The 26,433-nt window shown below is 39.0% G+C and overlaps 2 protein-coding genes across 2 annotated transcripts; one reads left to right on the top strand and one right to left on the bottom strand.

The window, feature by feature from the left end:
• Positions 1 to 226: 226 nt before the first annotated feature.
• LOC117297892 (serine/threonine-protein kinase Nek8-like) lies at positions 227 to 17,351 on the top strand. Its single transcript, XM_033781067.1, has 15 exons — positions 227 to 320; positions 1,096 to 1,301; positions 4,093 to 4,148; positions 5,040 to 5,266; positions 7,718 to 7,799; positions 8,101 to 8,312; positions 8,996 to 9,075; positions 9,943 to 10,142; positions 11,033 to 11,180; positions 13,089 to 13,283; positions 14,084 to 14,234; positions 14,549 to 14,706; positions 14,997 to 15,158; positions 16,491 to 16,655; positions 16,777 to 17,351. Exons 1-15 carry the CDS (start codon positions 274 to 276, stop codon positions 16,803 to 16,805), a joined length of 2,118 nt encoding a protein of 705 aa, XP_033636958.1. The 5' UTR covers positions 227 to 273; the 3' UTR covers positions 16,806 to 17,351.
• A 2,300-nt stretch (positions 17,352 to 19,651) lies between these two features.
• Positions 19,652 to 26,421, bottom strand: LOC117297582 (U2 small nuclear ribonucleoprotein A'-like). The gene is made up of 9 exons (XM_033780686.1): positions 26,172 to 26,421; positions 24,853 to 25,000; positions 24,157 to 24,235; positions 23,726 to 23,772; positions 23,159 to 23,261; positions 22,820 to 22,899; positions 22,365 to 22,443; positions 21,832 to 21,937; positions 19,652 to 20,420 (listed from the first exon to the last, which is right to left on the bottom strand). Exons 1-9 carry the CDS (start codon positions 26,251 to 26,253, stop codon positions 20,329 to 20,331), a joined length of 816 nt encoding a protein of 271 aa, XP_033636577.1. The 5' UTR covers positions 26,254 to 26,421; the 3' UTR covers positions 19,652 to 20,328.
• Between the last annotated feature and the right edge of the window lie 12 nt (positions 26,422 to 26,433).

The raw sequence follows: 26,433 nt of genomic DNA, 5'->3' as shown, positions 1-26,433 counted from the left end.
AGTCACTCAAAAATAGACCCGGAAAATTAAAAACTTTCACTGCAACGCTCTGGAATAACTCTGGAACAAAAAATGCTACCTTGGTCATCCTGGCATGTTCCTGCGTCCATTTTTTAAAGGTTTAGGGCGACTTGCACACTTCTTGATAAAAAAAAAGCTCAAGTTGGGGAGTCAAATTGCGCCCTCAAGCGGTAGGTTAAGGCGCATGCTTTTGGTTCATCAACAACAAACATAGGAAAACTAAAAGTTACCGGAGTAGATGGGGTGATTAAGATGGAAAAGTATGAGAAAATTCGAGTGGTTGGAAGAGGAGCATACGGGTAAGTCGTCATGGAATGATTGTTTGTTATCAAGCAAGAAGAATTAGCGTAATTAGCTTAAAATAAAACAGTCTACAATACGGCTAGTTCATGAGTTCCTGAGTGTGGTGTGTACGAGCTCCGACCGTCCATCCATGGTCATGATGATGGTACGGGTACCGGTCAACTCGGTCCCAAGCCAACTCGGTTCCAAGCTAACTCGGTCCCAAGCCAACTCGGTCCCAAGTCAACTCGGTCCCAAGTCAACTCGGGGATAACTTTCCGTATGGCGCCACCACTTTTTCACTCATTTTTACAAAAAGGGTGGCGCCATACGGAAACTTTTCCCAACTCGGTCCCGAGTCAACTCGGTCCCAAGACAGGGCAGCTTTGCACGGGCGGGAGTTTGTGGGGTCTATTGACTGTTCCATTGCGTGAAAGGAGGAAAACCTACCAATCCCCACGCACAAGGGCATGTGCATTACCCGGCCTTACCACTTTTTCGAGAAGTGTGGGCAGTTCACAGTTTTCCATCGTACCCCTCCCCTCTCCCGCCCCCACCATTGTGCTTTATAATTATTATTTTCATCATTCATGGTGGGTAGTTGGGATTCATGTAATGACCAAATGTGTTCTACAAGTACAAAAGTTATCAAAATCCATTAATTGAAACCTGTTGATATTAATAATATTAATAATACATCTCATGCATATATATGTACCTCACTTGGATTGATGTCCAAAATAACATGATTAATACTTTTCGTGATGGCTTTTTGTTTCTCTCTCTCCGCAGGACAGTATACCTCTGCCGTCGTCTTAGCGACCAAAAACTCATCATCATCAAGCAGATCCCAGTGGAGCAGATGACACGAGAGGAACGCCAAGTAGCCGTCAATGAGGCCAAGGTGTTAGCGATGCTGGATCATCCAAACATCATTGAGTATTATGAGAACTTCCTGGAGGATAAAGCTTTAAGTATCGTCATGGAATATGCAGAAGGTAAGAAGCCGAGAATATCATGCCCCAACTTGAATCACTGTCCCAATTATCGCTCAGACCTGTCAATATCATGTATCCATACTTGTCAAGAAGCTGAGAATATCATGCCCCAACTTGAATCACTGTCCCAATTATCGATCAGACCTGTCAATATCATGTATCCATACTTGGCAAGAAGCTGAGAATATCATGCCCCAACTTGAATCACTGTCCCAATTATCGATCAGACCTGTCAATATCATGTATCCATAATTGGTAAGAAGCTGAGAATATCATGCCCCAACTTGAATCACTGTCCCAATTATCGATCAGACCTGTCAATATCATGTATCCATACTTGGCAAGAAGCTGAGAATATCATGTCCCAACCTTAGTCACTGTCCCAATTATAGATCAGACCTGTCATTCTACATGTATCCATATTTGAGAAGATTACTGTAAATGGAAGATCACTGCCCAATTACCACTCATTCAATATTTATTTGTTTACAGTTTAAGTTTATTTTATGCTGCCGTAAATCACGAAATGTTACAAAATGTTTTAATAAAATTGACAGGACATGTATCAAAATTTTACAAAATTTATATATAAAAGGGCGATTCCGCGGTAACACGCGTTACGCTTTTTAGGGTCCTTTGTGATCATTCTCCATTCTGTGGCTGCAAGATGATTTAAATGTTAAACCTTTTTTATTTTAAAACCTGAATATCTAGGCTAGATCCCCATGTTCACACAGAAGTGACAGATCAACTGGTTTAGCTGAGAGAGCTAAACTGCGAATGGAAAGACCAAAAAAGTACCGAACTTCATTTCAACTTTGTCCTAAAACTAACCAGTCTACTACAAATTTGTTTCTATTGTCATCAAGTACTATGCTAAGGTTTATCATACATAAATAATTACAACAATTCAAGTGTAACTTTTTTTAGTAAATTGCAAAATAGTCGGTAACACGCGTTACGGTAACACACATTATAATTTTTCCAAGCTACATGTTTATATGTTATTTCAATTGTTGAGTTACAAATTCTCAAGAAATATCCACCAATATCAGTTAGCACATCATATTTAAAGAGCAAAAAATTAAATAAACCTTTTTCTTTCAACCTTTTGCTCTACATATCACAAAATTTAAGGTAACACGCGTTACGGTAACACACGTTACAATTTGTCTTGCTACATTATTGAGGTTATTTCAATTGTTGAGTTACAATTTCTCAAATTTATCAACCAATATCAGTTGCACATCATATTTGAAGAGCAAAACAGTAGCTATAGACCTTTTTATTCATTTATTTTTTTAGTTGCTCTCCAATCCCAAAATTTGTAGTGCATGCGACTGTTTACTATCGCGGGTTCTCGAGTTTCCTAATAATATGACTCCTAAAATAAAATGTTTTGTCATCTTTAGAACTTGCCAACTTCCAATTCCTTCAAGCAGGGGGCATCCCTAAAACACTGAAGTCATTTTCTTTACTTACTTGCATTACTTCACCACGGAAATAATCCCAATCATTAACCACAAAAAACAACTCCCCACGCTTAGAATCGTTAATTTGACACCCCCCCCCATTCCATCGACATGTCCTTTGCCGTGGGATGTTGAAAAGTAATTCCACCTCATTCACATTATGCTTGCCTACCAGGCCATGGAACGTGGCAGGAATATTTAAGTTTTTAAACTGTGTGCTGTGCCCATCTGACCATTGTATACAGTGTATTGGGCTTGGTAACACACGTTACATTGGTAACACACGTTACATTGGTAACACGCGTTACATTGGTAACACACGTTACATTGGTAACACACGTTACATTGGTAACACGCGTTACATTGGTAACACGCGTTACATGGTAACACGTGTTACATTGGTAACACACGTTACATTGGTAACACGCGTTACATTGGTAACACGCGTTACATGGTAACACGCGTTACATTGGTAACACACGTTACATTGGTAACACGCGTTACATGGTAACACGCGTTATATTGGTAACACACGTTACATTGGTAACACGCGTTACATTGGTAACACGCGTTACAGTTTTCGGAGGCTCATCGTGAAGCGGTGGTTAAGAATTCATCTAAGTTTTTACTGTTTTTACATGAGCCCTTATTAGTAGGAGGAAAATTAAAAGTTGCAGCATTTGAAACCAGGTTGTTTAGTAATTATATTTAAAAGGGTGTGTTTTGGTAACACGCGTTACGCTCTCTGAGAGTACCTCAAACCACGTGTTGACATAAGTGTATATTGATTTGTATTGAAATTTTACATATTTTTTCTGAAAGAATACTGCCCATACTTGCTCTCATTTATACTGTTTTCAAGAAAATTGATACTGACTATAAAAATAGGTCAAATTGATAAAACCATAGAAAGCAGTACTTTTTTTCCCAACCAAAGTGCACTATTGGAAAAGTAATTTTTTTCACAGTTAACAATATCCGAACAGAATACAAAAAATTCCCCTGACACTTGGACATGTTTGGAATGATATGATAAAAATTCCACCTTTTCATGGAATCGCCCAAAAGTGATCATTAACCAAATTGGTTGGGGTGAAGCAAAAGATCCCAGCCTACATGTAGATAGACAGACAAAATAGTTACAGACAGGCCGACATGTACATGAAAAGACTCACATAAACAGGTGCAATCTATGTACATGTACATGTAGGCCATTTATATCCCTATTACATACATGTCAATGACTAAATACAGTATTTCAGCATGGAATTAAAAATAGATTTTAAGAATGGGTGATTTTTTTAAACTTCTTATTTCAGGTGGAACGTTATTTGAGTACCTTCAACATAGAGGGAATGCGTTATTAGAGGAAGGGGTGAGTGTATATTGGTGTACTATGGTTTGTGGTTTGTGTTTTTCTAGAGGAACAGAATATCTGTAACAAACTTTAGGTAAGACACAAAACTCAAAAGTTCACAGATTTACATTTATTTAGTGCAATACACACCTGATGAAGGGCATCTCAAAGTGCTTCCAACATTATTACTGAACCCCTGGTCACTGGGCCATTTAATTCATTCCTTGAACCATCTCAGCTCCCTGGGAAGGTATAGGCCTACAGCTTGTGCTACAAATTTGCGCTACTCGGCTAAATCAATATTAAAGATAATGATGGCAGAAAGCGTCCATTGAAATCTGGGTGGCTGACGGCTCAGTGATTTCTTTCCTTGCCTTTCATCTCTGTGGACCCAGGTTCGAATCCCACCTCAGACCAGAGTCTTACATGTGAATTGGGTTTTTAGAGCCTACCTGATTGGATGGGTTGTCCTCATTTGGGTTTTCCTTCCACATCTAAAACTAAGCATTTCCAAATCCCGTTATTGTCGCTACTTGTGCTATGGGATGCTTAAATGTGTCCAGAGTTATCATGTTTTCTAGCCAACAAAACTACTAGTTCATAACAGGCTCTCTGAGACCAGATCGAGGCGGTCATGGGGGAGACAGGTCATTCTGCATGGCTGTTCCATGAGTTTGGAGCACGCTCCCAAGAGATCTTTGTACATCTACACATCCCTTCAGCGCTTAAACTCTAGTTTAAAGACAAATTTGTTCAAACCTTCTTTCTAAATCAGTATTAAGCTTTCTGTTATTGTTACCATTAATTTTTCTCTTTGTGCGCCTTATGTGCTCGGAATAAAATTTATAGTTCAAATACTGGAGATAACTTTCTAGGAAATGATTTCTTGACCTATTTTGTTCCTTCCAGGAAGTTCTGCGGCTCTTCAGCCAGCTTCTTCTCTCCCTTCAGCATGTACACTCCAAGCAAATTCTCCACCGGGATCTGAAGACACAGAATATCCTGCTCAACAAGCGTCGGGATGTGGTGAAGATCGGAGACTTTGGCATCTCTAAGATCCTCAGCAGTAAGAGTAAAGCCTTCACGGTGGTTGGAACTCCGTGCTACATCTCACCGGAACTTTGTGAAGGGAAACCGTATCCTTTTGAAATGTAGTGAGATAACTTACTCGGGTGAGGTTTGCCATAGCACCATGTGTAAATCTCTTTTGAGGATGTAGTTTTGGTTCTGAGAATAACCAGTGGTTGGAAACTCCATGTTTCGATCAGTATGCTCTGATCGTCGTGAGGATGAGTTGTCAACCACCCGGTTCTTTTCAGAACAAACACTAATAAACAATAATAATAAAAAAACATTTATATAGCGCCAAATCCATTAAAAATGCTCCCAGGCGCTTTGCCACAACAAAAATTTTAACCAAAAAAACAAAATAATTAAAACACTACTCAGAAAAGAGTTACACATGGTGCTATGGCTAACTTCCCACCATGCCAACTTTCAAATCCTACTTAAAGGCAGTGGACACTATTGGTAATTGTCAAAGACTAGCCTCCACAGTTGGTGTATCTCAACATATGCATAAAATAACTAACCTGTGAAAATTTGAGCTCAATCGGTCATCGAAGTTGCAAGATAATAATGAAAGAAAAAACACCCTTGTTACACGAATTTGTGTGTGTTTAGATGGTTGATTTTGAGACCTCAAATTCTAAATCTGAGGTCTCAAAATCAAATTCGTGGAAAATTACTTCTTTCTCAAAAACTATGGCAATTCAGAGGGAGCCGTTTCTAACAATGTTTTATACCATCAACCTCTCCCCATTACTCGTCATCAAGAAAGGTTTTATGCTAATAATTATTTTGAGTAATTACCAATAGTGTCCACTGCCTTTAAGATAACTTTCTGGCAATGAAAGCAAGGAGTCTTAATAAAAAGTGCTTTGCACTGTGACCCGTAGGCCTGAAGATACTGGTGTAAAAAAGACAATAAACAATGTCAGTTTTAGATGTGGGAGGAAAACCTCAACTTTGGAGAACCGGAGCAATCAGATCATGTAGAGACAAATCTAAATGCAGGTTGCTCGTCTGAAGCAGGATTTGAACCAGGGTCCACAGATTTAAAAGGCAGGGAAAAAATCACTTTGACCGAAAGAAGGGGATTTATGGTTACATTTTAAAACGTCTACCGGTACCAAGCTTTATTTGCATATTCATAAATACCTCAGACAGTTTCGCTATTCCTATTGGTGGAGAGCACGTCATGTGGGTGTGTATAAACCTTTGTTTATGACCAGTAAAAATTGTTGAAACATGGGCGTTACACGCGAGTTTGCACCTGTGCTTATAAGTGTTGGTGTTTTTTGACCGAAAAGGTATTTATGAATGGGAATCAAAGTGTGTTGAGTCGGTTTTCAACTAGTTGTATAAACCCGCTGAGGCCTGGTTCTTGATACCTCAACTTCGTCTCGGTAAATTATCAAGAACCAGGCCTCGTTGGGATTAAACCACTAGTTGAAAACCTCTTCACCACACATTGATTCCCTTAATTTTTTGAATTGAACAAAGAAAAATTGACTTGAACCTGCGAACTCCAGGTTAACGTGCCGGCGCTCTGCCAAGTGGGCTATCTAGACCTAAGGTTGGCGATCTCCCTATTCTGTCAACATCTTATCTTTGTTTTTGGGGGTGCCAGTCATTAGCCATACAACCGTTAACTGTTGTAAGCCAGGGATCACACCCAAGTTTATAATACAACATTGGAAGCGGCAACAGAAGCATCACCTGAAGGTGACAACTTTTTATTTCAAATATCAAGTGATAAATCACAAAGGTCGGTAAGTGAAATCGCTTTAATTCAATTATGGCATATCAAATTTTAGACATCATAAGATTCCATCATAGCACAATGTTTAAGTTTTTCTTTCAAGTTTGACAACTTGGCATCTAAAATCCCAGTGAAATATTGGAGAGTTATTTTTGTACAGATTTGTAACTAGTGCTGGGCGAATAGTGAAATTTTGGGATCCGGTTACCGCTGGCCAACTATCCGAAATTAACCGGATATTCGAATAGTTTTTTTCATCGCTAGAGGGCGCTATTAAAAAAAAAAAGAAGATCTTATGGGCGGATTGATATTAGTTTTAGACAGTGTCACTCGGTTCATTCATTAAAATAATGGCGATTTGCTTTTTCTTTTGATCGTGATTGACTCTACGTGAAGGAAAACTTTCGTAATCTTTGAACAAATTACGTCAGAAATGTCATTGTTGTAATTCTTCAGGGAGGTGAGCATAGATCATACTTAATTTATGCTGTTTTATGCTGTCTTAATAGAAGTTTCATAAGGATTCAGACAAAACATTCCTATCAGTTGTCACCCGCGGAATTTCGGATATTAAAAGAATATCCGGTTACTTGGTTGTAATTACAGGACTATCCGGTTTATAAATAGGTATTCGCGCCCATTGCGGATATCCGGTTAAGAAAAAAAAAGGCATTCGCGGTTACATGTAGGAAAACCTATTCGCCATTAACCGGATATTCAAATAATTCGCCCAGGCCTATTTGTAACCTTAACACCTTTACAGCTACAACCAAAAGAGTGATATTTGGGCTGTAGGATGTGTTCTCTATGAGCTGCTCACATTGCGGAGGGCCTTTGAGGCAGACGTAAGTTGTCTTTAGCATTTTCAAAACAAAATATGAGAAAATATAAATTTCATATTGCTAATAGCAGATTTTATTGACATCAAAGTTCATCTGGAACATTGTGCTTAGACTGCTCGTCCACGACACACCCTAACCCTAACCCTAACCCTAACCTTCACATGCTAGGTGAGGGTATCAAACCCCATCTTTCGCCTCCTCCTTGAAGTCAAATTCAGAGGAGAATCGATGTGCCAAGGAAGAGACAACTCAGCAGATTCTCAAATGCCTGACACGTTTTCTGTTTCTATTGGTGCCGTTACAGAATCTACCAGCGTTGGTGATGAAGATCATGCGAGGATCTATCGCGCCGATCTCGGAGCGTTACAGCGACGATCTGAAACGTCTCCTGCTTCTGATGCTTCACCTCGATCCCGACAAGAGACCGACCATAAACCAAGTCATCGCTGAGCCCATCGTTATCAAAATGCTTGCCAATGTGTACATGGAGATTGGACGAGTCAAATGCCCTATCAAGTTAGTCTAGGGTTTTGTTCTTCTCTTGTCATCATGATTTGACGATTCTGTCTCTAAAACTATTTTGTGGGAGTGCTGGTTCTGTTATTTATTCCCCGCGTATACATGTACCTTGGATTTTGAAACCAGTTGATTGTTTTAATCCTACATAAATGAGATGTATCCGAAAATTCAGAGCAGTTATGTCACATAGAAAGAATGATCTGTCATCGGAATACACAATCTGAGAAACTTTTTCGACATAAAAATTTGAGATAACTTTTTCAACAGAAAAATTTGAGAGAACTTTTTCAACAGAAACATTTCTCAAATTCAAATGATTGGGGGATAACAACTGACAGTTTTTTACCATAACCACATTTCTTCAAAGTGAAATGATTCTCAAAATCCTTATGTTTTACCAACAGCTTCTGTACTTCTAACCAAGTAGTTTTTTTTAGTGCCATTAATTTTAAGAGTGATTACCAAAAATATACCCTCACTTGAATACAACCTTCAGCTTAGACTCGTTTGGTTTTTGTGCTGTATTATTTCTGAAAAAGTTTGTATCATAAACTCAGCGCCTTGAGTACCTTGTTTGGTAGATACGTGCACTATAATTATAAGACTTCGATATTATTATTATTATTATTATTATTATTATTATTATTATTATTATTATTATTATTATTATTTACTCATAGGATCCCAAAATCTCTTGGGATGACATCAAGTTCCAAGGGTTCAAACCGCAAAGGAAGTACCAAGTCCCTGTCCCGCAGAAGTAAGTGAAGGAATTCTTCCCTTTCATCTGTTTTTTAATTTTATTTTTGAGTTTTCCCCATCTCTAAAGCTGTGCTTCCATTGGACTTTTTCTCAGCTGCCATGCGGAAAGTTACCATGGCTGGCTTTGGTGTAATTCTACCATGTGTTCCCACCTGTTACCAGAACAGTGTTACCAGCCAAAACACCATGTCACATGTGCAATTTTTGACTGATATATGGCTCATTTCTGCTAAGCAGAAAATTGTTAAGCAATATTTTCTGTTAAAGCAGCTTTTTGAAATTGGCCCTGGAGCGTGGAGCTGTTCCCATTGGCCTTTGTTTGCGGCCCTGTTCAGATGACGTGGTTGCGGGGAAGTCTTTTGCGATCTCTTTCGGCCAGTTAGTTTTACATCAGGGTTGTGGTAAGTTGACAAGAAGGTCATTTTACCATGCATCCCTGTTAGATTTAATTTTGTTGGTCTACAGAAAAGTCGCGGTACTTTCACAAGATTACGTTCAATGGGAACACGGCTTTAGCCTTTCAGCACTGGGTGAAGTTAACATAATGTTCATTCCATATTCATGTTTGATATCTGCCTTTTTGTGGCCATCTTAAATTATTATGGCTGCGGGGAAGTCTTTCAGGACCTCTTTCGACAAGTTAGTTTTACATCAGGGTCGTGGTAATTTGACAAGGAGGTCATTTTACCATGCATCCACGTTGGATTTAATTTTGTCATTCTATAGAAAAGTTGCGGTACTTTAACAAGATTAAAGTTCAATGGGAACACTGCTGTAGCCTTCCAAGCTGGCTGAAGAGCTGCAGAACTCCCTGGAAGTTAATGTAATGTTCATTCCATATTCATATTTGATTCCTGCCTTCTAGGCTCCAAGCTGGTCCTAGACAGCAGTAACTCCAACCTGCCGAAGCTACAGCCCCTATCCACAGTCTACTGCTGGGGTCATGGGGTCACCACGCCCATCAGTCTCCCCCTCCCTCACAGCGACATCCAGGTCATTCAGGTGTCCACTGGTCGCACTCAGAGAGTTGCCGTCACCAAAAATGGACGACTTATCATTTGGGAGGTAAAAGGGCTGCTTAAAATTACAAAGAGTGACTTTTAAAGAGACTACAAGCTATAGTAGACTTTTTTAATTGATTGGATGTAAAGGTTAAAGTTTAAAACTTCCATCAATTAAAAAAACATAGTTTACTGGTTTGGTTGTACACATCCTAACCTTTAAAGACACTGGACACTATTGGTAATTGTCAAAGACAAGTCTTCTCATTTGGTGTATCTCAACTGCATAAGTAAACAAACCAGTGACAATTTGAGCTCAAGTTGCGGGATGATAATGAAAGAAAAAACACCCTTGTCACCTGAAGTTGTGTGCTTTCAGATGCTTGATTTCGAAACCTCAAAATCAAATTCGTGGAAAATTACTTCTTTCTCGAACAGAGGCAGCCGTTTCTCACAATGTTTTATACTATCAACAGCTCCCCATTACTTGTTATCAAGTAAGTGTTTATGCTAAAAATGATTTTGAGTTATTACCAATATTGTCTTAAAGGAAAAGTACATAATTTTGGGGTGAAGAGTAGATTCTTTTACACTCATCCGATTAAATAGTTGCGTTTAAGTGAAGACAACAAAACAGTTCATGCTATTAAGAGATTTTGTGCACGTTCATCTTGAGCTTATTTTAATTGTGGCAATCGAGTTACAGTGATCTGTAGATCCTTGAAAGATTTTGACAGTATTTCAGATGTAAATGTTTGTATGGAAGATTGGTAATGGTATGAACTTTATAATTTGTGAGCTTTCAGATTGAAACTTTTTGTTTTTGGTAAAATCAATCGTATACTTAAAAGATCTTTTTAAATTCACTTTTTGAATCCCTTACTGAACTTAAAGATTTGTTTTTAGAGTTTTTGGTTTTTCTTGGTCAATTTATACTCTTGGTTTATTTTTCAGTCTTCTTCTGTAGGGTCTTCAGCTACCATGCTACCAGGTGCAGTGGACCAGTCGTATCCATCCTTCATACCACGCTTTCTAGAGGGGCAGTCAGCGGTTACCATTCAACATGTGTCGTGTGGGGATATGTTTACAGCGTGTCTGACTGGTGAGTTACAACTTCAGGCCTGTATGCTTTGTTTTTGAAAGGGCAAGGGCACCAAGGCATTTTATTTATTTATTTATTTATTCGTTTAGGCTTTAAAAACATGAAAGACACACAGCATTAATTACTAGAAATGTATGGTTTCAAAACATTAGGAAAACAATTAGAGACAATACAAAAAATGAAAAAAGCAAACCAAAGCCTAGGGAACCAAATCACAATCTAAAGGAGCAATTCCTCCTTTGTTAAGGGCATAAATTTCTACTGGGGCATTTAAGGGCACCAAGGCAATGATCATGGAGGCATGGAGGTAACCGCCTTCATTGCCTCTGTGAAGTATCAGGACTGGTCTTACTCAATGAACGAGCAAAGTTTGACTGCTCAGCGGACATAATGTTACCTTTGAACAAAAATACTACAATAAATCATTGAGATTTTATAAAAGTTTAACCAGAGATACCAACATACACGATTTGGGCGTAGCAAATACGATTTCGAGCCGTGACTACGACGCTACGATAATACTCAATAAAACACGCTAAACAAGCCGCCCAATATAATTTTATTAAATCGTACAATACATGCAAACAACGAATGAACTATTAAGTGGAAATAAAAATTAAGAAAAATATCAGAACAATTGTAACAGAAAAGAAAAAAACACTTTTAGTTTTAGAACGCAGTGTTGAATAATAGCGGCGAATTCACTCGAACAATGTACTCGACATAATGATTGTTGCGTGCCCTCCCCCGCTGGCTGGCCGCCTGAGTGTGCATTTTTTACGCTAGTGCATTTCTGCAAGATCGTACCCATTGATCTCTATTACACGATGGGGAATAGTGCACACGTGCGTGGGGAATGAGGTTGTGTGTGAGCTAACGTGTCACAGTAACCTCATTCCTCATGTATCCACTATTATTGTGCCCACACTGGCTGTACATGTACTTCATCGAAGCTTGGCAAAAAAAGTACGAAATAATGGCGACAAAAAAAGGAGACCATCTGAACAAAAATACCTTCAACTGAGTGGCCTGTGAGGTCTAAGCTCGACAGTTTCCATGTTTTCCTACCAGTAATTGTAGCGCCGATGTCCAGACAATGCCCAAAATACGGACACGTATTTTTGGCCCAAAATCCGGACAGGTTTTTTTTTTTTTTTTCTCTCTCTCCCAATAGCTTGTTGTGGCGTTTCTGATCATTAAAACAAAAACATTTAAGTAAGGCCACCCTTTTTTATGTTACATTTATTTTTGAAACATAGTCAGAAGATGAGGGAAATCAGGGTTTTTTTCAATTTTTTTTTTTCACTGGCCACTATAAACATTTGTAGCTGTTCTGTTGATGCATACAGATAATTGTTATTTCACAACAATGCCTGAAAATGAGCTAATTAGCATTGTAGAGAGTAATAGAAAGATTGGTAGAGGGAGCCCAAGCTGCGCTCGCCCTAAACATTTGGGAGATGCTACTCTTTTTTAAAATTCAATGTTGGCATCTCTGCTTAACCATAATATGCTTCTCCACAACCAGGTGTATTATGAGAAAACTGAGGTGTTGTGTGGGAGGCTATACACATTAAACCTTTATTATAGTGGCCGTCTTTGTTTGCTACCGTTCAAACTACATCTGCGGCTATGTTGCTAAGTGTGTTGCTAATGACGTCTTATATGTCAACACATGATGGCACGGAAATCCAGCCGTAGCGTAGCTGTAGCCCCGACTTGGCCAGAGCCTCACAAAACCTAGTCTGGAGAGGTAAAAGTAGTCTGTCTTCTTTCTTTATTAAATTAGAATCGGTGTATGTTACTACTACTGCAGGCAGGGAACATGCCTTTATTGGGACAGAGTGATAAATGTCAACGAGTCTGTATACAAACTACATATTGATACGAAAGCTTGTTTTTCTTCAGATCGAGGCATTTTAATGACCTACGGCAGTGGGGCTCACGGTTGTCTGGGTCATGGTGACTACCACGACGTCTCCCAGGCAAAGATTGTGGAGGAGTTGCTAGGTTATGAGGTCGTCAAGGTTTCATGTGGGGCGTCACATGTCATGGCTGTCACTAACGACAATGAAGTTTTATCCTGGGGTAGAGGAGAAAACGGTAAGTGAAGGGATAAGAAATTTCAGACTTTTAACTTTTAACCAACGACCTCCGGATTAATGGGTTGGCGCTCTACCAACTGAGCTATCTAGCCCTATATTTGAGGTGTCCCTATTTTGTCAATCTATACTCGGGGTGCCAGTCAGAAGCCAAACAACCTTTAATGAATTTAGACTTTTAAAAGTCTGCTGGTTAACAAAAACTGTTGTAGTTTTCTCCAGATAACAAAAAGGCATGCTCTTTGATTTACTTTTCTAGTGCTGAGGATACTAGTCCCAAAAGCTCCTTGGGATCTATTTAGAGATTGTCTAGTTGTGATATACGGAAACAAACAAATGAACAAACTCCAGGGGGCTATAAAAAGATGGAATTTCCATTATTCAATCTACCTACTAATGAGGTCTGGATTCCAGTTTCAGACTTTTTTTTTTCAGCATCGACACTTATTTACAGTGTAGGATACTATATTTTAGCAGTGGGTACCGCAAGGATTTAATAGGATTGGAACTGCCTCCAGCTACTGGACAATCTTGGTGCTCTAGTTGGTAAGACTCTGCTCTAGATTTGCATCGGTCGTGGGTTCAAATCCCACCCAAGTAAAATGCCTGTGATTTTTTTCACAGAACCCGACACAGTACTCGGTGCTGACAAACATCAATGTGTGGGTAAAAATCAAAATAAACCATTGAATGTTTTTAGATATTCCTGACACAGTGCACTGTTTGAGTTGTAGGCGGCCTTTAGTCTTTTGTTTTGTTCAGTCTACTTACTTTCTTGTTCTACTTTCTTTCTGCCTTCAGGTCGTCTGGGTTTGGACAGCCAAGAGTCTTTCTCGTCACCACAAAGCGTCATTCTACCTGTAGAGAGTCTGATTACTTCTGTACACTGTGGTCTGGACTGCTCCTTGTTACTGACAGAGGACAAGAAAGTTCTGGCCTGTGGGAGTAACAGGTACAACTTACCTTGAAACCTGTTTAAAAGTGAATAAATGAAGTTCACAGCCGTGCTGCTTTCAACCCTATTATCTCATGCTTTATCCCGATGCAAATTTAACATCTATTATATCGTTGCGGTACCCACTGCCAAAAAATAGGATTTGAACTGCCTCTAGCTACCGGGCAATCTCGGCAGTCTAGCTGGTAAGACACTGTTCTAGAATTGCAAGGGTCGTGGGTTCGAATCCCACCCGAGTAAGAAAATGCCGTAAAACCAAAATGAATATCTAATTCTTTTCAAACAAACTACACTAATTTGTCTTTTTGCAGATACAATAAACTTGGTCTTGACAGCATCAGTCTAAGTGGCAAGACCCTTAACAAGGTGGATGAGATGCGGACATATGCACCGGTTGCTTCCTCACCCATCAATCAGCTGTCAATCAAAAGTGTTGCCATAGGAACGGCTCATGCTGCCATTGTAACAGGTAATGTATTTTACCATCAGTTTTTTTAACATCGTGTTGGTTTTGTTAAAAACATAACAATTAGTTATGGGAGGTTTTTTTTTTAATGAAAGTTCGCCAACAATTTTGAATTTGACTTCACATCTGTTATAACACGATCGAGATCGAGTGTTTTACTAACATCAGCCGGACATGCCAACCAGGGCCGAATTTGTTTATCAACAATAGAAAGGTCTATACATGGACTATATAAAAACAAGATGGCTGCCATATGATACAGATCTACTCTTTGTTTATTTGGAATCATTTAGATGACCAACAGTGCTACATGCTCGGGTCCAATCAGTTCGGTCAGCTTGGTTGTGATACGGATCCCCTAGTTACCAGAATCCCTTGCAATCCAGAGTTCCAAGATGGCGTCATAGTTACAGACGTCGCGTGTGGTGACATGTTTACTGTTGCTCTTTCATCCGGTAAGATGGCTTGTAAGAATCTTGAGTTTTGTTTGTAGGATCTCTGTCAAATTGTGGCCCCCGGAATAGCACTTTAAAGGCAGTGGAAACTATTGGTAATTACTAAAAATAATTATTAGCATAAAACCTTACTTGGTAACGAGTAATGGGTAGAGGTTGATAGTATAAAACATTGTGAGAAACGGCTCCCTCTGAAGTAACCTAGTTTTTGAGAATGAAGTAATTTTCCACAAACTTGAGTTTGAGACCTCAGATTTAGATTTTGAGGTTTCGAAATCAAGCATCTGAAAGCACACAACTTCATGTGACAAGGGTGTTTTTTCGTTCATTATTATCTTGCAAATTTGACGACCAATTCAGCTCACATTTTCACAGGTTTGTTATTTTATGCATATGTTGAGTGGACCAATTGAGCAGACTAGTCTTTGACAATTACCAATAGTGTCCAGTGTCTTTAACCCTTATCAAAATAACAAATTTAGGGAAATTGACTTGGTATTGCCCTGGCTGCCGGTTCCCAAGTTGTATCATAAACTTAAGTGTGATCCCTGGTTACATGGCAGGTACTGGTTGTATGGCTTCTGACTTGTCACCCCCGAACAAAGAAATTGACGAATTAGGGAGATCGCTAATAAAGGGCTAGATAGCTCAGTTGGAGGTCGTTGGTTCAAGTCCCTGTCCAGTTAACTTTTCTTTGTTCAAACACAGACTTATCAAAGAACATCACAAATCCCTTTCTCGCATGGACCTGTTAACTTTTACCCATCACCACTTGTGGTTTTTATTAAATACATGTATTATGTTTGTTACAAAGGTTACAGTTTACTTCACTGCTTATAATGTATCTCAGCCGCACATTTTTTTTGTGGGTGCGTTCATTTAGCTTCCCTGTGTCGACCCTCACTCGGGTGAGCCCCTGCCATGAGCTAATCGAACGATCACTCACCCTCTCGTGGTGCTGTCATGCACCTGGGGGCCAGCTCCAAGTGACCCAGTCCACAAGCAGGGCACTGGGGGCTAATGACGTCGATGCTATTCGATCGTTCCGGGGGCAGACCGGGGTCGACCCAGGGAAGCTAATCAAACGCACCCTATATTACCCCCAGCAAAGGTTCCTCATTATCCAATGTTGGCCTCTGTCATGGTCTTTTATTGATTTTTACTATCTCTTTTTGACAGATATTTCCCGTGTTCATTTGTTTTTATACTGTTTGTTTTTGTAGCTTCTGTACATCCTTAAATTTATGATAGTTTTTCCGTAGTGTAATTATGTCAAATGTTTCCCTGAAAGCGAAGCCTCTTCTTCACAATACATTATCCAATTTGTTTCAGATGGTCAGGTGTTCTCGTGGGGTAAGAGTTCACGAGGTCGACTCGGCCGAACTGAGGTCAACTCTAGCATCCCCCAGAAAGTTGACCTCGGCCGGGGTGAAGAGGAATCGTTCAGCCTTCTGTCAATCTCATGTAACCATGGCAACACCCTGCTTGCAACCAGACGTAAGTTTACAAGACATTATTTTGAACTTGATCATACAATAAATAAAAAGGTAAAAAGTTGATTTGTTTTTCAGTGTTTTTTTTTTAGATTCAAACTATGAACTTTGTTTTCGTCTTCCAGCTTTTGACAACTCGGCAGATTCTCCTTGATGACCAAATTTTGATGACCTCTGACCTGGTCACCTCTAATTCAATGTCTTCTGACCTGGGCCCAATTTCATAATGCTGTTAGGCAGAAAGTTCTGCTCAGAAAATTTCTTGGCTAAGCAAGAAATGACCAAGGTACGAGTCGTAGCTGTGGTATCTGAATGGTGTTTGGCTGGTAGTCTATTTTTGCTAAGCAAGTTTTTGTGCTTATGGCTTTATTTAATTGGGACCTCATAGGCATTTTAACTGGAAAGAGAGCAAGCCCTTCTTTGACTAGATGCTGCTGAATGGGAATGCGGCCTCCAAATAAAAAATATCTGTGCCATAGCACATTAAATTTTGTGTCTCCAAACTTGTAATTTAAAGCCCATCATGGACGTTTTATTATCTAAACGTACCGAGCCTTGCAGAAAATATTTTTTAAAGAACTTGCTATGCATTATTTGTTTTTTATAAACAGCACTCTATTTATATGTACATATTTATTTTACAATTTGTATGCTGTATATTGTGAAGAATATATTGAAATTTTGATACAAAATAAAAAGACAAAAGAGTGACGAAAGAAATGGTTGTTTCCTTTATGAAATTTATTTCCAAGTCTTGTAGGAAAACAAAAAATATTATACATGAAAATATAAAATGACCCCAATAAAAAATTGTACCATACTTAATGTACAGGTCACATTGGACGTTGATAACCTCAAATCTGGTGACTGATCTCTAGAAATTTTAAATGGAAAGACAGTAACCTCCTACTCGTACAAAAATGATTGTAATTTATCAGAAAACTTGAAAGCTTCATAAGTTAGTTTTTTGTGCCGTCACTAGAGTAACTGCCCTATGGTCACAGATTTCATTAAATAATTTGTCCATGACTGGTCTTTTTGCGCCACACATCTAGAACTCTTGTCTTTGTTCCATCAAATCTCTTCCAAAACTTATGTCACAGGTTTTAAAGGACTAATTTTTATTGTGTCTATTTTCTCTTGTTTTTATTTTTGTTTTCTGGGGGGGGGGGGGTTTACTGCGCCTTGAACACCCAGCAGGGTAAATATGTACGCATTACAAGTCTTTATTATTATTGTTTATGCAAGATTAGATTTATAATTATTCAGTTTATTCATTCAATTTTACAATCATAATTTGAAACTTGCATCCGAACCAATGAGATCATCAACTGGTGTTGTGGTCTGTACAATAAGTATGGTCATACCATCATCGCTTCAAGGCCCTTTGACGTTAGATATGTGTAGTATCTGTTAACCTCGGGCCGCTGTGTGTGTAGTCTTGGTTTCAAGGTGTTTACACGTAAACACAACTAACAATCGGATCTATGAATACTGCACACTGTACATTTGTAATGAATAAACATAGAGGGTGCTGTGTGATTTTCAGGAACAAATCTGAAATCAGATTAGGTAGGATGAATATCATGCCTTGAGTTTGTTCCCCGAATATAGCATACGGTACAAGTCATTTCCATTGTCTGTTCACGACTCCAAATAGCAAGTATCCAAAACCTTGGTGGGGTCCGGATGTCGGTAGCTACCGGGCAATCTCGGTAGTCTAGTTGATTAGACACTGCTCTAGAACTGCAAGGGTCGTGGGGTCGAATCCCACCCAAGTAATATGCCCGTTATATTTTTTCACGGGACTCGGGGGGGGGGGGGGGAAGTACTGAGTATACAGCGCTTACACACATCGGTGTATGGGTAAAAACCAAAATTAATAAAATAGCACTAGTCGCAGTGTCTCTATGTTTGTTCATTACAAATGTACAGTGTGCGTTAGATCTGAACATGAGTCGCAAACACCATGGTCTTGGAACCAAGACCACTAATTGTATGGAATAGGATCAGTCTAATGGTTTCTGTCCTCTGCCCATTTTATCATGCTGCTCCCATATTTGTCTTGTGCCCTTGAAAAGCAATCATTGCTATGATCTGCATTGGTACCTGACCGTTTTTCACTCTCAGACTTGCCTTAGTTTTACTTTGATAAGGCCGTGTCCGAAACTGCTATTTCGGCTACAGCTTCGGCTAGATCGCGTCGCGTGTCTGCCTGTTCTTCAACACTGGCAGACGTAGAAGTAGAACACTGGCAGATGTAGCCGTTTCGGACCTCGCTTAGAATTGGAGTAATATATTATGGCTGCAGAATGATAAAGATGGTGGCTTAATCAGTCGAAATGTGGATAAAAAACACAAATATCTATCTAAAAATAACAAATAGAAACAAGAAAACAAATAATTACAAGTATGCCATTGTCTCTGTTCTGAAGACACAGGTGTGTGGAAAAATGAAAATGACAAAAACAAAAATACTAATTATGTCTTTTTTTTTACCACTAATGTGTCAATACACATCTTTGTACAATGTATCCAAAATAACAAATATCCACTGAATCCTTCAAGAACACAAACAAAAGTTATGATCAAAACAATCTCCTTAAATGTTCATTTTTTCCAACAAAGGCCAAGATTTTTTCTTTTCAAGTTAATATCAAGTAGCTGCCGTCATTTTTTACGCAACACCTAAACACTACAATATTTACAACCAGCATGATCATGAAGTGTATGTTATCTTCAGTAAAACCATCTTTTCTTGGTGAGATGACCCCAAAACCTCATTAAGAACAAATGTTCTAATTAAGGCACCTAGGTCCCCATACCAAATAATTTGATGCAACCCATAACAGGCCTTGAACGTCCCTCTTGAAAGGCCACAGCAATCCCGTGCGTGACACTTGTGTCCCTCAGCAAGACACTTGACTATAATTGCTTCTCTCCACCCAGGGGTAAATGCCTGTGTTGTACAGGCTGTATACTCCCCACCAGGTAGCTGAGATGGTTTAAGGAATGAATTAAGGCCCAGTGACCAGGGGTAATAATGTTGGAAGCGCTTTGAGACGCCCTCCGCGGTCTGAACAAGTGCTATATAAACACTAGTTATTATTATTATTATTATTATTATTAATTTTCCTTTGGTAAGGGGCAGGTTCTAGAAGGAAGATTTAAATTTGTTTTGGAACTTAGCAATGGGCACCACAGCAAAAGCACAGGTTACTACTGCAATTGCTGTCCGTGCCACAGGTTATTTCGAGGCCTGAAAAGTAGACCGGTCTTTCCTCTGATAAGGGGCACCTCTTTGAGGAAGCACCTCTTTGAGGAAGATTTTAAATTTGTATTGAACGTTGCAAAGGGCACCTTCCACGGCAATCGCTGTGGCTGCTGCGGATTATTTCAAGGCCTGAAAAGTAGAACTGTCTTTTCGTTTGTTAAGGGTGACTCTATGAGGGAGATTTAAATTTGTTTTGGAACTTTGCAAAGGGCACCACAGCGACGGCATAGGGCACCACGGGAACGTTTGGAACTTTGCAAAGAGTACTACGGCAAGCACTGTGGGTGCCGTGGGCTTGGAACTTTTCAAAGGGTACCGCAGCAAAAGCACACAGGGCATCACGGAAATCGCTGTGTGTGCCATGGGTTATTTCAAGGCCTGCTATAAGTCTATGGTACTCCAATCATGCCACGGAGAGCGCAGCAGCGCCGTTCACCACCTCTGGAGGAGTTTCCTCTTGCTCCATGTCTTCCTCCTCTTCAACAATCTGCTCTTCTAAATATCACAAAAACAAAGATAAAATGAAGATGAACATTATTTTAGGTTCTAAAGTTTACTTTTTTATTTTGCATACCTACATCTACATACGTCTGTTTAGGCAATCAATTTTTTTTAAGAAAATGTTGTATTTCAACCACTATTGACTTACAGTTTTCTTTAAAGGCAGTGGACACTATTGGTAATTGGTACTCAAAATAATTATTAGCATACAACCTTACTTGGTAACGAGTAATGGGGAGAGGTTGATAGTATAAAACATTGTGAGAAACGGCTCCCTCTGAAGTGACGTAGTTTTTGAGAAAGAGGTAGTTTTCAACAAATTTGATTTCGAGACCTCAGAATTAGATTTTGAGGTCTCGAAATCACGCATCTGAAAGCACACAACTTTGTGTGACAAGGGTGTTTTTTCTTTCATAGTTATCTGGCAAACTTCAACGACCAATGAGTTCAAATTTTCACAGGTGAGTTACATTATGCACATGATGCATATGTTGAGATACACCAAGTGAGAAGACTGGTCTTTGACAATTACCAATAGTGTCCATGTCTTTAAACAACCAACAAGAAATAAATTCAATTTCTACATCTTTTAAAGGTTTTGAAGATGAGCAAAGATAGAGAAAAACATCTCAAAAAGAAATAGTTTATACTTTCTGAAGATCCGATTCACAAAATACCAATTCAATACATACCTCATTCAAGATTCAAAATTGGAAGTACTAAATGAAATCTGGCAGGAGTCTACCTCGAGGAATTGATGGTTAAATGTTGTTATTAAAACTTATTGTGGAAAAAGATTGGGTAACAAGCTTTAAAGTATTGATAACTTAAAGGAACTGGACACTTTTGGTAATTACTCGATATAATTGTTAGCATCAAAACTTACTTGGTAATAACCAATGGAGAGCTACTGATAAAATACAACATTGTGAGAAACATTGCCTTTTTAGGCATCTGAAAGCACACAAATTTGTGCAACAAGGGTGTTTTTTCTTTTATTATTTTCTTGCAACTTCGATTGACCAATTGAGTCCAAATTTTTACAGATTTGTTATTTTATGCATATGTTGGGATACACCAAGTGAGAATACTGGTCTTTAACAATTACCAATAGCGTCCAGTGCCTTATGGAGAATGAAGCAAAAGAGGTATAAAATCTTGTCTAACTGAAACGCGGCTTGTCAATAGCAGGTCATAACCGAGCTGTATTGTCTTGTGCATCAGAATTGAGTTCTGATGGCTTTTTACATTCTTGTCTTGTTTTAAGCCACAACAGTTTATCTCTTCACTTGCTTTTCTCAAAATGTCATTTGTCGAGTTGGGCTGCTTTGCCATGGGCAAGTTCCATGCATTTCTGTGACAGTAATAAGAACTAACAGGTTACCAGTGATGAGTGTCAACATACCTGCACGCTTCTTATTCAGTGACTCTTTTCCTGGTACCTGGCCGGTTTTTAACATCTGGTTTAATCTCTCGACTTCCTCCAATGAAGTGGCATTGACTATAGCTTCCTAGAGAGGATAGAGAGGGGCGAGTGGGAGGGTGGGGGGGCACAGATAAGCAAAGTATTATGTAGGATTGCCAATTGCTTAAGCTAGAAGGACAAAAAACACTCATGAAATAACACATTTTCTTTTTTGAACTAATGACTTTCCAAAACAACCATCTGTTTTTATGCAAAAGAATGATAGAGATAGTCTGACAGATAAAACAAGGGAGGGAGTGGTAGCACTTAAAGACTTACTAAATACATACAAAAATGCATTCAGAGCTTTTGTACTCAACTGATGACAAAACTGTTGCGAAAGAAGACAATGTGCTGATGCTTTGTGCTGTTCTATGCCAAAGCCGGACACTTCCTGCCAGGACTAAGAACTAGGGTTTCTTTCAGGTGATTTTGCTCACCAACAACAGTTTTTCTAATGTGGGAGTGCTTACCTTGATTGCGGCATAATCTTGAGGTGAAGGACCAGGCTTTGCATCACCCTCACCCACAACAGGTGCTCCCGGTACAAACCTAGACAAATCACAACAAAGTATTTTCTAAAATGAAACTCTTTCAATTGCCTCATAAAAATCTATGACTTCTCACACTGGTTGAACTATATGAACACATTCTCATACTACGTACGTAGTTTGATCCAACAGTTGACATAGACTAAAAAACTCAGAACTGTTGATGTGTTTTCTTTCGCAGTTAAAACAGTTATAACAAGTTCTTGTAAAAATAGTAAAAACCATATTATGGGATTACCCATCGAATACAAACTTAGGACAAGCTTTATGTTTTGAATAACTTTTAAAGAGTCCTAGGCCGAGGTTAGGACTATCTTTGTGAAATCGAACCCTGGTCTTTCCTTCTGCTCCGAAGATTGGACTGAGAGGACACTTACGTTTTGGATCTTCGACCGAGGTCCTTGGAGAGTTGTTGTCCTTTCTTTCCTTTGAACAAGTGATTAGCCGCCTCTCTCTCCTAAAGGTGTAACCGAGTAAAATAAGTATGAATCAAACAATCCTTTGAGAATTTTGATTTATAAAAAGTACATTTCTCCTGAAGACAATCACAGCATACTGATTGAAACGTTGAACCGAGAACCAACTACAGAATTATCACCAAGCAAAAATTGCGTGGCCCCAACATGGGGGCTACAGTTTTGAACAATTTTAGCGATCATCCCATGGTCTAAAAACGATACTCAAAGAGAAAACAAAATAAAACAAATCAACATTACCTTTTGTCTGACCCTTCTGAAGTCTAGTACCCTTATCTGTGGAATCTTGTGAATGGTGTATAGCCGGTAATGTTTGCGATTAGTCAGGGGGTTTCTTAACAGACTAAATGAAAGAGAAAGTGTTTATTAGTCATCAACAAGGACAAACAAATAAATAAATCATAACAATTAATCAAATAAGTTGATCCCCTGGCTGCAGCTTCCCAGGTTGTATCTTAAACTTAAGGGTGTGATCCCTGGTCACAAGGCAGTAAATGGCTGTATGGCTTCTGACAAGCAACCCCAAACAAAGATATTGCCAAAATAGGGACACCGCCAACATAGGGCTAGAGAGCTCAGTTGGTAGAGTGTCGGCACGTTAAACAAGAGGTTATTGGTTCAAATCCTGCTCTAGTCAAGATGTTGACACAATTGGGAGACCACCAACAGTCAGTTCCCTTGTGGTTTCTTATTTGAAATAACAAAATCAAAAATATTTTTAAGAAACAAGAAACTATGTAAGACTTTGTACAGTTCTAAGACAAGACGGTTTCGAACAATGTTTTCCAAGATACATTGTATCCCTACCTTAGTGTTGTCAGTGTGGCGATGGTTGCTAGTGGGTCCAGATCACCCTGGATAACATGGAGAGAATCACAAGAACTAGACTTAGCTTTGATTTATAAAAAACAACAAAAAAAACAAAAAAAAAACAGGAGGATAAGGGAACTAGAGGTAGGGATCCAGTTCCAGGCTATGTTTGATGTTGCAGCACTGTGAAATATATAAACATTGCTGGAAATTTGATGACAGCCTGGAAATGGCCCAAGAATGCTTCAAATGTTTGCTTTCTTCAAAGGCCTTTACTTTTTCCCCAAAACATTAGGAATTATTTTCCAGGAATAAAATTGTTGGTAAAACTTTTTCCCCACACATTAAAGGAATTATTGTTCAGGAAAAAAATTGTTGGTAAAGACACCATAAACAAGTGATTTAATCATGAGCATGTTAATACTTACAAGTTCTTGCATCAAGTTGTTTGTGAGGATGACTGACTCCAAGCGAGGAAGATTCTTCTCTAATCCCTCCGAGATTCGACTGAAAAAGAGTGGACAGAGACAAGACATAAAAAGCTTGAATTTTATAAAATAGTGGAAAGTCAGAATATACATGGAATGTTAATACTGAAACTGATAGGCAAAGATACAATAAGTCACTTATCAAGTTACCAAGCGGCAGTCAGGTTTACACATGTAACAGGGTTTGCATCTGAAAACACACAATTCTATGCAACAAGGGTGTATTTTTCTGTCATTATTTTCTTGCAACTTCGATTAACAAGTTCAACAACAAATTTCCTGTTATTTTATGCATGTTAGGATAAACCAAGTGAAAATTCTGGTCTTCGACAATTACCAAAAGTATACCCCATCTTTTAGGGACGATGGTCACCGTAGTCATCCAGTGGTTAGAGTGCAGAACTTGCAATCACAAGGTTATGGATTTGAACCCTATGCTAACCACTGATGTCAAAATGATTGTCGGCTAGTTACTGAATCACCATTTCTTGACTTGTGCAACATAATCATAGACGTTTAACCAATGTTTGTATGAGAGAGATAGATATACCTGGTGTTCATATCCCCTTGTGGGAGTTTGGTGAGTTCCATTGACAGGAAGATCATGTATTTACTGTATGTCGACAAACTTCTTACCATATTCTGTTGTTGTTTAGCAGTAGACATTTGAGTCTTCGTAACAGAGGGAATCCTTCCAGTTTACGCAGCTCATTGTCAGAGAAATCAAGGGTGTCAAACTGGTCAAGGGTTGCACCCAAATTCTCAATCACTGGGATTTTGTAACCTAAAAAACACAATGAATAAGATTACATTATTTTTGTCATGTTCAGGCCCATCTCTAGTCATTACCAAACTCTTAGCATTGGTACATGTACATCTTAATGCCCCAATTTTCTTATTAAGAGGTGCCTTTTACCAAGGGAAAAAAGCACCAAAGCATCAGGCCTGCGTGTTAGTTGCAATAGCGTAACCCTCCTCCCGAGAGCGTGGGTTACGTTATCGCAACTAGCCGGCGTGTCTGCATGCTTAAAAAATCCAATCACTGCTAATGTTTAACTTGTTTATAAGGTTTATTGCGATTCAGAAACGCAATGCAATGTGGGAAGGAACATGGGGCGGTTTCTATGTAGTTTCTACGACTCGCGCACACAACGCCTATACCTTTGACTGGGTTCAACAGCGCCCTCTCTTGATATTTTGCTATTCGCGATAAACCTTGATGACAGAGAATGTTGGAGTGCTCGACGATGGCTGACTTCTTGTAATCTCCCCTCCTTCTGTGTGCTCCGTACGAGTTACACATCCATGCATGACATGGTGCTAATGGACCTCACATACATACATGTAGTTTATTGATTGTCAAATGTTTGTATTTTTATTACATTTCATACACACGTCAACTTCCAAAGTTCAATAAAAATACAATGAATGACAATTATGTTTTTTTAATGCATTTGTGATTTGTCTTCAGCCGCACTTAAGACAACATGGCGGATATTACCGTTCGTTACTAAATTCGGGGTAAAAAACACCTTTTTTACAGTTAAAAATACAATTTTTTCAACAGTTTGAAAGTGATTTAGATGCATATGACTCTTGTGCACATATTTAACGGTTGAATTACGTTCAAATGTTCTGTTAAAGTGCATTTAAAATTGTTGTCGTGAGTTGTCGTGAGGGGTCGTGAGTTGTCGGTATTTAGTGCGACCCCAATGATTTACTAATTACGAATCAATTCAATCCAAACAAGTTGAACTTATTGAAGTTCAACGAACAAGTTAACAAACAAAGGCAATTATTTTTATGTATTACATTGATGATTGTGATGAATTATCTGATGAAGAGTAAAGACACATTTACTAGCGTTTGGTTAATTCGTTTATTAATAAAGGGAATTCAAATAAAGCACGATGGTACTTCAGTGTCGAAAATACACGGATTTCGATAGTACTTACCACGTAAATCAATCTCGCGTTCCTTCAACGCGTTTGTGTACTGCGCGGCCTGCTCAATCAAGTCCGCTGTTAACTTGGGCATTTTGTCGAGTTTTAAGGACAACCAACAATGCCAAAGTTATCCTACCGGGTTGCCGAGGTGTATTTTCTTACAAAAACGGATATGGCTCGCATAAAATCCATAAGAATTTAGCTGACTTCGGCGACGTAAATTCCACGTTTTTTTTAGTGTACCGCGGATTTGTACTTGAACAGCGCCCTC

Source organism: Asterias rubens, chromosome 12 (genome assembly GCF_902459465.1).
Source record: "Asterias rubens chromosome 12, eAstRub1.3, whole genome shotgun sequence".
Lineage (NCBI taxonomy): Eukaryota > Metazoa > Echinodermata > Asteroidea > Forcipulatida > Asteriidae > Asterias > Asterias rubens.
The sequence above is the reverse complement of the archived record's forward strand: the minus strand, read 5'-3'. Positions and strand labels throughout refer to the sequence as shown.

Coding starts and splice junctions, on each gene's coding strand:
- LOC117297892 (XM_033781067.1), top strand. CDS start 274: ATGGAAAAGTATGAGAAAATTCGAGTGGTTGGAAGAGGAGCATACGG. Junction 7,800..8,100: donor GGAGGGCCTTTGAGGCAGAC/GTAAGTTGTCTT, acceptor GTGCCGTTACAG/AATCTACCAGCGTTGGTGAT. Junction 13,284..14,083: donor CTGGGGTAGAGGAGAAAACG/GTAAGTGAAGGG, acceptor TTCTGCCTTCAG/GTCGTCTGGGTTTGGACAGC.
- LOC117297582 (XM_033780686.1), bottom strand. CDS start 26,253: ATGCCCAAGTTAACAGCGGACTTGATTGAGCAGGCCGCGCAGTACACA. Junction 25,001..26,171: donor ACGCGAGATTGATTTACGTG/GTAAGTACTATC, acceptor TGTGTTTTTTAG/GTTACAAAATCCCAGTGATT. Junction 20,421..21,831: donor ACTGAATAAGAAGCGTGCAG/GTATGTTGACAC, acceptor TGTGATATTTAG/AAGAGCAGATTGTTGAAGAG.